This window comes from Eurosta solidaginis, chromosome 2, assembly GCF_040869045.1.
Source record: "Eurosta solidaginis isolate ZX-2024a chromosome 2, ASM4086904v1, whole genome shotgun sequence".
NCBI lineage: Eukaryota > Metazoa > Arthropoda > Insecta > Diptera > Tephritidae > Eurosta > Eurosta solidaginis.
The window spans coordinates 95,793,599-95,806,807 of record NC_090320.1 but is presented as its reverse complement, the minus strand read 5'-3'; the positions used below and the strand labels follow the sequence as shown (position 1 = coordinate 95,806,807).

The 13,209-nt window shown below is 38.0% G+C and overlaps 1 protein-coding gene across 9 annotated transcripts in view; it reads left to right on the top strand.

Annotated features, from left to right (window-relative positions):
* Positions 1-13,209, top strand: part of TM9SF4 (transmembrane 9 superfamily protein member 4) — an 884,035-nt gene that overhangs the window by 32,327 nt on the left and 838,499 nt on the right. For 7 of the 9 annotated variants that reach the window (XR_010949598.1, XM_067766009.1, XM_067766006.1 and 4 more), the window contains exon 2: positions 4,233-5,511. The exons of the other annotated variants lie outside the window; for them this stretch is intronic. Coding sequence is in view for 6 of the 7 variants with exons in the window: in XM_067766009.1 (XP_067622110.1) it covers positions 4,765-5,511 (747 nt within the window). In the remaining variant the exon portion in view is untranslated. The remainder of the gene's footprint in view (positions 1-4,232; positions 5,512-13,209) is intronic. 9 annotated transcript variants of the gene reach the window in all.

The window sequence follows — 13,209 nt, the reverse complement described above, 5'->3', positions numbered from 1 at the left end:
ATGGCTATGCCGTCTGGGCCCACTGCTTTGGATGGTTTAGCGCGACCAATGGCGTCCTCAACCTCTCTAGCGGTGATGGTAATTGGTGACGCGCTGAGTTTGTGTTTATGTGCGTGTCTATTGGCTCTCCGTCTATCTTTGTCGACCGTAGGATGCATTATATATTGTCGGCAGAAAGCGCTCGCGCATTTTTTCGCATCCGACAGCACCTTATCGCCAAAGGCGATGGAAACTTTGTCTTTGTGCTTAGTCGGATTCGATAGGGACTTTACGGTGGACCAAAGTTTACCTACACCGGTAGAGAGGTTACAACCTCTTAGGTGCTCTTCCCATTTCGCCCGCTTGTGTTCGTCCACAAGCAATCTGATGCGTTGGTTTATATCCCTTATTTGGGGTCGCCTGGATCAAGCTGTCTTATAAGGTCGCGTTCCCTCGCTAAGCTCGCGGCCTCCGCCGGGAGGTGGGGCCGGATTTCCGGAATTCTCCCGGGGACGGGAATGAAATGTGCCGAGGCGGATTCAATGACCTTGCGGAAGGCACGCTCCCCTTGGCGGGCATCAGTCGGGATAGGGAGGGCAGCAAAGCTGCTGTCTGTTGCAGATTTATATTCTTCCCACTTTCCTTTTTTAAAGTTTATGAAAGTGCGTTTTTCGGTGACGATGAAGTCGGCGGTACGTTCGAACGAAATAAGTATGGGCAGGTGGACGGCGGCCACCGTGGTGTGATGGTAGCGTGCTCCGCCTATCACACCGTATGCCCTGGGTTCAACTCCCGGGCCAAGCAACATCAAAATTTTAGAAATAAAATTTTTCAATTAGAAGAAAATTTTTCTAAGCGGGGTCGCCCCTCGGCAGTGTCTGGCAAGCGCTCCGATTGTATTTCTGCCATGAAAAGCTCTCAGTGAAATCTCATCTGCCTCGCAGATGCCGTTCGGAGTCGGCATAAAACATGTAGGTCCCGTCCGGCCAATTTGTAGGGAAAAATCAAGAGGAGCACGACGCAAATTGGAAGAGAAGCTCGGCCTTAGATCTCTTCGGAGGTTATCGCGCCTTACATTTATTTATTTATTTAGGTGGGCGGATGCCAATGCTACCATCGGCTGCCAGTTGACGCAGTTTACGAGTTCTGCGCTCACGATTGAGATATCTGGCGAGCTATGACAGCTACCTACCATACGTGTGGGGGCGTCTTCGTTTACTGTGCAGAACGTCGTTTCGTCTATTTGATCCGCCAACATCTCACCCCTACTGTCCGCCCGCAAGTTTGAATGCCATAGGTCGTGATGGGCATTGAAATCGCCTAAGATAATGCGATTGTTGCCAGTGAGTAAGGCCTCGATATTCGGGCGGTATCCACTGGGGCAACAGGTGACAGGAGGGATGTAGATGTTGATGATTTCTAGATTTGCATCGTCTGACCGGACAGATCGGCCTTGACGTTCTAAGACATTGTCACTGCGGTCGATGCCAGGATCAAATATATGATATTGCACAGAGTGGTGTATAATAAACGCGAGGCCGCCTCCATTTCCGCTCTCGTGGTCTTTCCTGTGGACATTATAACCAGAGCAGGTCTGCAATGCAGATCTTGCTGTGAGTTTAGTCTCTTGAATCGCAGCAATGCGGATGTTGTGCCGCTTCATGAAATCGACTATCTCCGTAATCTTCCCAGTTAGTCCATTACATTTGAGCTGCAGAATTCTGAAGTGCATGAGGGGTGACGCCGCCACTCTAGGGGTAAGTGAGGGGTGACTACGCCTAGGTTGTGGAAGGCCAGGACGCAATTGCTGTTGTGGCCTTGGGACTGGGCGCCCTTGGGCAAGCATTGGGGTACCCGGTTGATTTGGGTTTGCGACCTGGCAACATGGCGCGATGAAACCCGTCGAGGGGTTGCCGTCGCGGAGACCAGAACATCTAGGAAAGTGGCACCACCCAAGGCAGGAGCTGCATTGAGCGGATGTCGCAAACCTATATATTCTGTGCTGGCAGACGGTGCAAACGGAGGCAGGGACTAAGAGTCTGTTTCCCTGACCTGCACGATTGCTGCCAGAAAAGAGGGGGGGGGGGGGGGGGGAGAAGAAGACGGGGGCAGGGGCTGATGCTCAGCATTGCTACCAGCTCTACTACGAAGGTAGTAGTTATGAGTGGTATCAGCTGTTTGGGTTGTTGGCGCCGTGGGGCGCGAGCAGCAGCGGGTACTTGTTGTGGCTTGCTGAGCAGCGAAGCTGCTGGAAGGTAGTGGGGATACGCTTAGGCGTAGACTACGGGACGCCCTTGGGCGTGAGCAGCAAGGAGCCACAAAAGATTTATAAAAGTTACGTGGACGTCGGGTTTTGGGATCAAGCCCAGAACAACCTGTCCGATGCAACCATCCCTTGCACGAGACACACTGAACAGAGTATGACCGTCCTAAAAAGATTCTTTTCTGGCAAATGCAGCAAAACCATTTCTCAGGACCGGGGTCAGGAGACGGACCCGGATTGGGTTCGATACCTTCCCGGAGTAAGAGAATATGTAGCAGTCCTGCTGCAAGGAGCTGCTGGGAGGATGACAATTTGTGGGAGGGACGAAACAAATTAAATGGGGTCACACTGAAATGACAGTACTTGGTCGGGAAAAATCCCGAGTCGCTCCGGTACATAGAACCGACTGCCTTGGGAAGCGATCTACTGTGTCTAATTTGCCCGAATTCACAACCCTTGTATCTCACAGCTTCAAGTTTAATTGTGAATCTGATGTTATTTACACTGATTTTAGCAAAGCTTTTGATAAAGTATCTCATTGCGTACTCTTGTACAAACTACTTTATCAACTGGGCTTTCCACCGTTGTTTCTTTCTTGGATCTCTTCTTATTTATATGGATGAAAGCAAACCGTTATATTTAAAAATAGTTGGTCTCATTTTTAAATGTCACTTCTGGTGTTCCGCAAGGTAGCCACCTTGTTCCATTGTTATTCCTACTTTTCATTAACGACCTACCAAGTCTTTTGAAGCACTGCAAGCCGTTGATGTACGCGGATGACGTCAAACTTATTATGCCTATCAGCTCACTAGATTGTAGAGCATTTCTTTAGTCGGATCTTAACAACCTAGTAGAATGGTGTAATGTGAACATCATGTCATTAAACATATCCAAGTGCAACTTCATGTGTTTTACACGTAAACCCTTTCATCCCCATGCTTACGTGCTTGGTGATTACATTATTAAGCAAGTCACTAGCTTCTCTGATCTAGGCGTATTAATGGACACCAGGCTTGGTTCAAAATCACACGTTGAATCTTGTGTAAATAGGGCTAAAGGTACCTTGGCGTTTGTTAAGCGATGGTCCAAGGAGTTTAACGATCCATATGTTACTAAAATTCTTTTTACATCATTGGTGAGGCCCATATTGGAGTATGCTTCGTTAATCTCGACCCCACGTTATCAGGTTCATTGTGATAAACTGGCATCGGTCCAAAAACAATTTTTGATTTTCGCTTTGAAACATTTACCTTGGGATACGTCACCGAATCTTCCGCCCTACAGCAGACGATTGAAACTTTTACAGTTGCCTACGTTACAGAGCCGTAGAGAGATGCTTGGTGTCGTGTTTATAGTAAAACTTTTAAGAGGGATGATATCTAGCCCATTCTTGCTCGGCGAAATTCAGTTCAATGTTCTAGTCAGACCATCTAGACATTTTCAACTACTGGACATAATTATTTGTAGATCAGACTTTGAAATGCATGAACCGCTTGTAGCCTATTATAGGATTTCAATAAACACTGTAAAAACTTAGACTCTTGCGACTCGATATTCGGAATTAAAAAATATCTGCTTACCACCTTAACCACGTAGGTCAAATCGAATGTGTTCCGACCCCCTCTAACTCTGTATTAAATTTCTTTTCAACTTCTGTATACTTCAGGAATTTGAGAAAGCTGCTACTAAATTTTAAACTTATTTTATTTTGACTGTGACTATGCGCCTATATCCTTTAGTTAAGTGTTTGCTTTTTGGTCAGTATAATTGTTCAATTGTTTAATTCATTGACCGATTAATATATAAATGTATGTATATAATGCGCTGCATCTGTTATATTGAATTCTATGTATTGTGATCTTGTAATTATATAATTTTATTGTAATTGCTTTGTTATCTTTGTTATTTTAAATTTTTACTGTTATTATTATTATCATCATTATTATTATTATGTCAATGGTTACCTATCTGTGAGGACTATGTCCTGTAGATAAAAAATAAATAAATAAACAAACGAAAACATACGAAAGTGGTGAATAGTGTTGCCAGCTCCGCAACAATAAAAGTTACTTGTGTTTTTCTGTGGGTAGAATATTATAAGGTGGTGACAGATCGACATAAATGCAAACAAACATACATTATTGTAAAATGGTAACTCTGAACAAATAGCGAATTGTATTAAATTAGGTGCTAGATTCAGAAATGTAAGATATTGAGGATTAAGGCGACTCTGTAAAAGGAGAATACTAAAGAAGAAGAATAATAAGATGGTCGACTTCCGGTTGTGAAATATAGATTGATTTTGGACGACTAAAAGTGTGTGTTTATTAACTCAATTGCATCTCCGCTGAAATAAGTAAATATATTGGTCTAGTTTAACATCTCAGGTGTATTAGAACCCAACGAATAAACCACTATTATTATCTTGCAATGGCCGATGCCATAGAAGATATAGTCAAAATTTTAATGGAAAAAATGCGGAGTTCCCTACTACTGCCATAACAGCACAAGTACGCCGCCTAATGATGAATATATTGAGCATGAAAGACGACAATAATTCGAATATAGGAGGTGCAGGCAATTCTATTGACAGTTTTTCTGCTCAATCCAACAAGGTAACCTCCACTGGTGCCACTGCCGTTCCTGTTGCTCGTGCTACCGCCGTCACTGCCATTCATGTTGCCTTTACTGCATTTCATGTTGCCTCTACTGCCGACGCGGCTACATTTGTTTACACCGCTGCCGATTATTTCACAGAATTAAATGTTTCGGTTGCCACTCATACAAGTTCCGCCGCCGTTTTTAATGCTGCTGCTTCGGCCGTAAATAAACGTAAACGGAAATGGGACAAACAGAGGGAATTCCTGCACTGCTATGTCCTTTCGATGCCGCCGATGGCCAGACAGCTATTGCGATTACAAAAGCAACAACAAGCAAACAATGTTAATGGTGAAAACGACAACGATGGTGATAGTGAGGAAGATAGTGATGACAGTGATGATGATAACGAAGATGACGACGAGGATGATGACGATGATGATAATGATAATGATGGTGATAATGATGACGATGATGATAGCGACGATGATGGCGATGATGATAATGATAATGATGGTGATAATGATGATGATGATAGCGACGATGATGGCGATGATGATAATGATAATGATGGTGATAATTATGACGATGATGATGAGAATAACGACGATGACAACAAAGATGACGATGATAACCACTCATGTAGCGATGCAATAAAGGCATTCAATTTAGTAAGTATCACCTTCAGGATAGATAATAAGTTTATGTCCGACAATTTTTTTTCTATGGCTGATACCGGTAGTCCGGTTAGTTTTATTCGGGAAACATATGTTCCAAAACAACTGCTGGAAAATCAAGTTGCAAGATATCCCAAAAAATTTAAAGGCATCGGAGGGAAAAACATTTGTTGTGAAAAATTTGATAAAGAAAGAAGTAAAATTGAATTGAATATCTGTTATGGTACCGCATTTTCTTTGGGAGCAGAAAGGAAGGCATTCGGCATGATCTAGTGGTGCACTGTGGCTAGTCATGTCGGGTGGGCGGGGTTCTTGCCAACCTTGCCGTCCTGCGCCATAAACAGAAAAAAGGTCATATCATGCCTTAAAAAAAAAAAACCGTCAGAAACGCAGATCCGACTCAAAACGCTTATACTTCAAAATAAAACGACATACGGTCGAACCGGATGCCACGGACAGACCGTTAAACATTCAAACTTGAGAAAAAAAAAAAATAAAAAAAAATTCAAAGGGCAAACGCAAAAGAAGTTTAACGAACCGGAAATGGCCGGTTACTTTTGCTGAAACAAAAACATTAAATAAAAAAAGGCTGAAAAGGGGAGAAAATAAAAGGGCCGAATATACATAGGGGGCGCCGCGGGTGTTGTTGCGACGCCCGGTGCATAACCCCACCCTCAAAATCCATGGCCACCGACGCACATAATTTTTCGGTGGCGCCTTACCTGTGTTACCTAGTGCCTTCTAAATAGAGACGTCAGCATTCCCATATATAATACAAAAATTTATTTATAGCTCATTTCAGAGAAAACTTAGACAAAATATTTATTTAATCAATACTAGGTAAACCTCTGGAGATTAGAACTAACTAATGGTCCATCTTACGAAACCAAGATAAAAAAAACTGGTTCATCATTTATCGCTAATTGTATGTCTTATTCGCAATACCTGTTAATAAAAAAAACTTAAGTCTGTTTTGAGATTGATTTTGTAAGACAGCGTTCTTTACAACTGTTCTGATCTAATACTTGATTGATTACCACTATACGTGTGTACATGACAATAAATACAATGCACTTAAAGTTATACTATGAACTGATGAAAGTTATGCAAAAAAAACCTTAAGGCAAAAGAAATCCTAATTGTATGGTTTAGGAAACGCGCTAGGATCTGACCGGATTACATCTTCAGTTTATCGTATTAATACAGCACCGAAAGTGGGTAGAGACAAAAAACCGACTGACATATTTAATCTATTTCTTTTTCTTTTCGAGTTGTAATATAATTTAAAAAAAAGGGGGGGGGGGGTATATTGAATTTACTTTATTTGTAATTGGTTTTAATTTCATTTTAGTTAAATTTATTTTATTTTAGTCTATTTTATTTTAATTTAGTTTATTTTATAGTCTATTTTGTAACGGCCTTATTCGTAAGTATGTTATTGTAATTATGTTAATTTATGTGTGTGAATAAATGAGGTTAGGTAAAGGGGATGGGGTATATATCGACGATAATAGAACGAGAAATAGATGTAAGTATAGAATTACCTCTTTAAAAAAAATGTAGATATATAAAGAAAGGAAGCTGAATATACAACCACACTTAACAATTTATGGTTATGGGCATATGTATGTAACTGTTACGCCTGATGTTATGTAAATCAATTAATAAATGTTCAGTAAGGCTGGTAAGTACATACTAGAAAATGGAGATATCAAAAAAAAAAAACTGTAACGATCTCAACAGGCTGATCTTATCCCTACTATGTGCTTATTTCGCTTACTTGTGTCGTAATGTTTAGCAAAAAGAACTAGGTATTTATATACCTATACATACATACATATATATATGCTACATCACCTATGTAAATACATCTGTTATTGCATGGAATTTGTGTATGTATGAACTAGTAATAGCTAATGGCATACACTCTACTTACTTCTAATTAACCCTTCCTTTTCTTATTATATGTGTAATTCATTCTCTTTCAATTCAAGATGTAATTCTTTTATAAATTTTCTCTCCTATTTCAAGTTGTCCTTATCTATCTTTTTTTTTGAGTTGTGTTAGAAAAGAGAAACTTGCTATTTACTAAAACTTGGAGAAGTACAATTGAACAAGGAATGAATGTAAAAACGTTTATGGACGTCTATTAATTAAAGTTAACTTATTCTAAAGTGTATACTTATTGCTTTTAAATTTCAGCTAATACAGTTTTAGTTGCTGGCTCTTATTAACGAACATTGTAGTTATAAATATATACGTACATAATATTAGAACTCTAACATTTTAATGTATGCAAACCTGCGTTTATACTAATAGTAGAGAAAAGGAACAAAAATGCAAAAGCAAGATTTTTATCTTTATTCTACAAGATAGGTATATAATTCAAATGAAAGACAATTGCAATGAATCAAAAAAAAAAAAAATAAATTATCCCCAAGACGGAGCTTGGGACTAGGTAAAAAAACATTTTCAAACGCTTTTAATCTCAAATTTTGGTTAAATTGGAACAGACTCACCCAAGTTTGTTGTTAATATTGGTGTCTGTTGTTCATGGTGTTGTCGCTGGTGTAAGAGCCGGTTTTGCGTTGCGGCCTGTTGCTCTTGTTGTGCCGGCAATTGTTGTTGCCCGGTGGGTTGTTGTTGCCGGTAGGTTGTTGTAGCCAGGTGGTTGTTGTAGCCAGTGCACGGACTTTACCACTTTATTGGTAGATCTACCAACTTTTTAGCCCATTACCACCAAAGCCCAAAAATCTACCAAGATTTGCCTTTTTAAGAAAATTAAGAAGAAGCGATTCAGTTTCGAAGACGAAAAATTACACCTTTTTTTTTATGCAAAAAATATTCAATCTAGTCAAATGACAACGATTGTTCCCTTACTTAAAGCTTTTCCATTTCACAAGACTTCCATGGAAATTCTTAACAACGAATGGCGATCATTAATGTTATATGATAAGGAAAAACTAGAAAAGATATTTTCCGACGATATTCTTAAAGGGTGGATAAAATTTGGAACTGAAAAGTGTCTTCTAGAAGACATTTTTTTTTGAAAATTTGAGTGAATAAATGTGCTCCTTAGCAATATTACCTCACAGTAGTACAGCCGCAGAAAAGTCGTTCTCTATAATTAACGACATAAAAACCGTCAAGCGTAACGGATTAAAAATTTCAAGCATTTCCAATCAAATATTAATAAAAGAGTATTGTATCGGACGGACTTTATTTCAGCCTCCAATTGAATTCATAAGATTTTATAAAAAATTTTAATTTGTAGAAGGTGATTTGTTTCTTGTATTTAATAACACCCATATGGCACTAGATTGTTCTTTTGTTTTTTCTGAACATTTTTTTTTTTTGTGTTTATACAATATGGATATCAAATGAAAGCTGTTGATGAGTGCTTTAGTACATGATCATTTTTCGTACCCCTGGGTGACTAGGGTCTCGAGATATAGGCCAAAACGTGAACCCAGATACCCCTAGAATGTGTTTATACAATATGGATATCAAATGAAAGCTGTTGATGAGTTATTTAGCAGAGGGTAATTTTCATACATCTGGGTGACTAGGGTCTCGAGATAATGCCCAAAACGTGGATCCGAATAACCTTAGGATGTGTTTTTACATTATGGGTATCAAATGGAAGCTGTTAATGAGTACTTCAATATGGGTATCAAAAGGAAGCTGTGCGGATGAGTGGTAATTTTTCTCGGGGTGGCGAGCGTCTCGAAATCATTTCATGTGTACAACATTTTTTGAATAAATATACGAATTTTTCGATTTGTGTCGTGCTGCTAAGTTGCACATTTTTTTCGAAGGAGAGTAAACATAGACACCGAGGTTTGTACACTGTTTATGAGCGATGCTTCAGCACACATACACAAACGTATGTCACATTTCGTTGCTGGCTGAACATTTCTACTGCTTTGCATTTGTTATACAAACGACGCTTATGTTCCGTTAATTTGTATGCAGTTCAACTGTGTTCGGACTTCTACCACTAAAGTGGTAGATCTACCACCTATTTTTAAGTTATCGATATTGAAGTCGTTATCGCTATCGATATCGAAATCTATATCAAAATCGTTGTCGATATTTTTACCCATACCCATCCATACCCTACAATTTACATCTTACATTTTATATCTTACATCGTACATCTTACATCTTACATCTTACATCTTACATCATACATCTTACATCCTACATCTTAAATCCCCCGTATCCATACCATCATCCTCCATATACATACCCATACACACCCATACCTTACATCGTACATCTTACATCTTACGTCTTACATCTTACATCTTACATCTCACATTCCAAATTCCCCCATACCGTGAGCAAAGATGTTTACACATCAACAAAAGAAACGAATAAAAAGGTTAGCGCTATGCATTATTATTCATATTGATTAATGATTCGTGAAGATGAAGAATCTCACATTCTGAAATGCAGAAGATTGTTCCACTACTTTGTCGTGGATATGTATGCAAAAATTGAGACCGAGCGCCTAAACTATATCAAATTCAACCAGACTAAGTTAAGGTCCGAGGAATACATTCACTTCGGGATGCAGTGAATAACGATGGAAATGTGAATGACATCGGTAGAATGATCATATTACCAGCAACATATACTGGTATGAATGTGCGCAGGATGCCATGGCGTATGTTCGCGCTTATGGATGGCCGGATCTGTTTATTACTTTTACATGCAATCCACAATGGAGTGAAATCAAAGACCATTTGTTTCAAATGATTGATCCAGATTTGTCCGAAGTCGTCACAAAAGATATGATACATGGACCTTTGCGGTGCATTGAATGTGCATGCTTTATGCATGATTGATGGAAAATGTTCGAAGCGATACCCCCGAGGATTAATTTCGGATACGGTCACAGGTGATGATGGATATCCGGCATATCGTCGTCGATCCACTGATAACAATGGTAAATCAACGATAATTAAGATGGGAAATCAAAATGCTGAAGTTGACAATCGTTGGATTGTTCCATATTGTCCATTGTTGTCCAAAACATTCAAAGCGTATATTAACGTGGACTACTGTAATTCCGTTAAATCAATTAAATACATTTGCAAATATGTAAATAAAGGAAGCGATATGGCTGTATTCGGTGCAGTCCAAAATGACAACGACGAGATTAAAAAATGTCAAAAGGGGCGTTATATAAGCAGTAACGAAGCGATATGGCGAATTTTTTCATTCCCAATACACGAAATACATCCAACAGTCGTTCATTTAGCGGTTTACCTTGAAAATGGCCAACTCGTTTATTTTACTACTGAAAATGCAGCGCTTAGAGCAGCAAGTGCACCGTCTACAACTTTGACTGTCTTTTTTCATTTATGTCAATCGAACGATTTTGCAAGAACATTGCTATATGCAGAAGTGCCACAATATTTCACATGGGATAAATCCAGGAAAACATTTCAAAGGCGAAAACAAGGAAAACCAGTTCAAGGTTATCCTAATGTGTTCTCAACAGATGCATTAGGACGCATTTATGCAGTTCATCCAAATAATGCAGAGTGTTTTTACTTGCGTTTGTTGTTAATTAATGTTCGTGGCCCAACATCATTCCAAGCTTTAAGAACAATTAATGGTGAATTGTGCGCTAACTATCGTGAAGCATGTCAACAATTAAATTTGTTGGAGGATGATAAGCATTGGGAAGATACGCTTGCCATTTCAGCTGTAATAGCCAGTCCACATCAAATACGAACATTATTTTAGATAATAATTGCAATGTGCTCCCCATCTAATCCATTGGAATTATGGAATAATTTCAAAGATTATATGGAAGATGATATTTTAAACCAAATGCGTCGAAATACTGAAAATTAGGAGTTGGAATTCACATTAAAAATTTACAATGAAGCATTGATAAGGATTGACGACATTTGTTTGTCGATGTCAAACAAATCGTTAGTAGAATTGAGCAAGCCAGCAGCAAATCGTCCAATGCATGATATGTTTGCAACAGAGCCCTAATAAATAATAAAATGTCACCCTGTGTTCAAGTTGCTGCAACACCCGCTGTCTACTCACGGGTGTGGAACAACTTGAACACAGAGCAATTCGCCTCTGGATGATTATTAAAATTTGGACAGAGACAGCGAGTGGACATCTTAAATTGAATATAAAACATTTTAAAAATTTTCAAGTTACTTTTACTTGTAGTGAACTTTAATAAATCTGTAAAAAACTTATAACAAATAATAAACATTTATATAAATGAAATGAACGAAGTGACGTTTGCAACATTAATTACAATTCGAGGTAGGAAATCTAATCGAATCGTTTCATCGGAGTGCACCATTACGTACATGCCCGTGGGCACGTTTTTGGATGCATTATATGGCGACCGTGAGGCTGGAGCCTCGCCCTTTTTCATTTTGGCATCGTGCTGGATCGGATGTTTTTGCTTGGTGTATGAGTGCGTGGTGTTCTACTTAAAATTTAATAAAATCAATAAAATAAATAAATTTAATAAATATTTCTAAATCTACGATTCCTACAACAAATTTAATAATTTTCTAAATAAAATTCAATAAAAGTATAATTTTCTAAATAAATTTCTACTAAACTACGATATAATTTCCTACATTAAAATTTAACAATAAAAGTACAATACATAATTTTCTAAATAAATTTCTACTAAACTACGATATAATTTCCTACATTAAAATTTAACAATAAAAGTACAATACATAATTTTCTAAATAAATTTCTACTAAACTACGATATAATTTCCTACATTAAAATTTAACAAACTTACAACACAACTTTCTAATTAATATTTAACAAATTACGACATTTTTCTTCCTAATTAAAATTTAACAAATTACGACATTTTCTTAAATAAAAACTCAACAAAATTACTCAAAATTTAACAAATCTGAAAAACCAACGGGCCTGTACATAACGGCACTCGCACCACGCCACGCATAACGGCACCCAAAAACATACATACACAATTCAACGTAATTTTCCACCACCACCAACTTTAACACGTAAAGCAACAACATCGGCGGCAGGAACAACTCCGGCAGCAGTAATATTGATGACATCAGCGGCAACCATCTTATAGCAGCAGCGACAATTAAAAATATATATATGTATGTATTTAAAATTCTTTTGCTTACAGTTTTTTTTCTTTAGACATATATGTACGTATATAAAACATTTAATTCCCATTAAATGCAATGCATTCGCTTTTCATATAATATACTTGTTGCATTAGCATATAATATAAATTTTGGATTTTGATATTACGGTGGTTTTCGAAAAAACCAATTAACTTTTTATTACATGCGGTGGTGCCCTGAAAAACCAATTCAATTTTTAATACATGCGGTGGTTCCGTGAAAAATCAAATTGAGATTTTTTTTTGAATAAAGCGGTGCGTCCGTGAATACATTTGAGAATTTTACCAATTAATACACATACTTTTGAGCCATTTTAAAATCAATCGCTTTTGATAGATTTTTTCATACAAGTTTACTGCAGTTTAAATTAATTCTTCCAATAAATAGTTAAATACTCCTTAGTGACTATTCACGTGCAAATCAGTTCTCTTATACAAAATTTCCTTTTTCTTTTTCTCAACATTTCAAGTGCAAAAAAATTTTCAGACATTCAAATAAGTACTTCATTAATTTCATA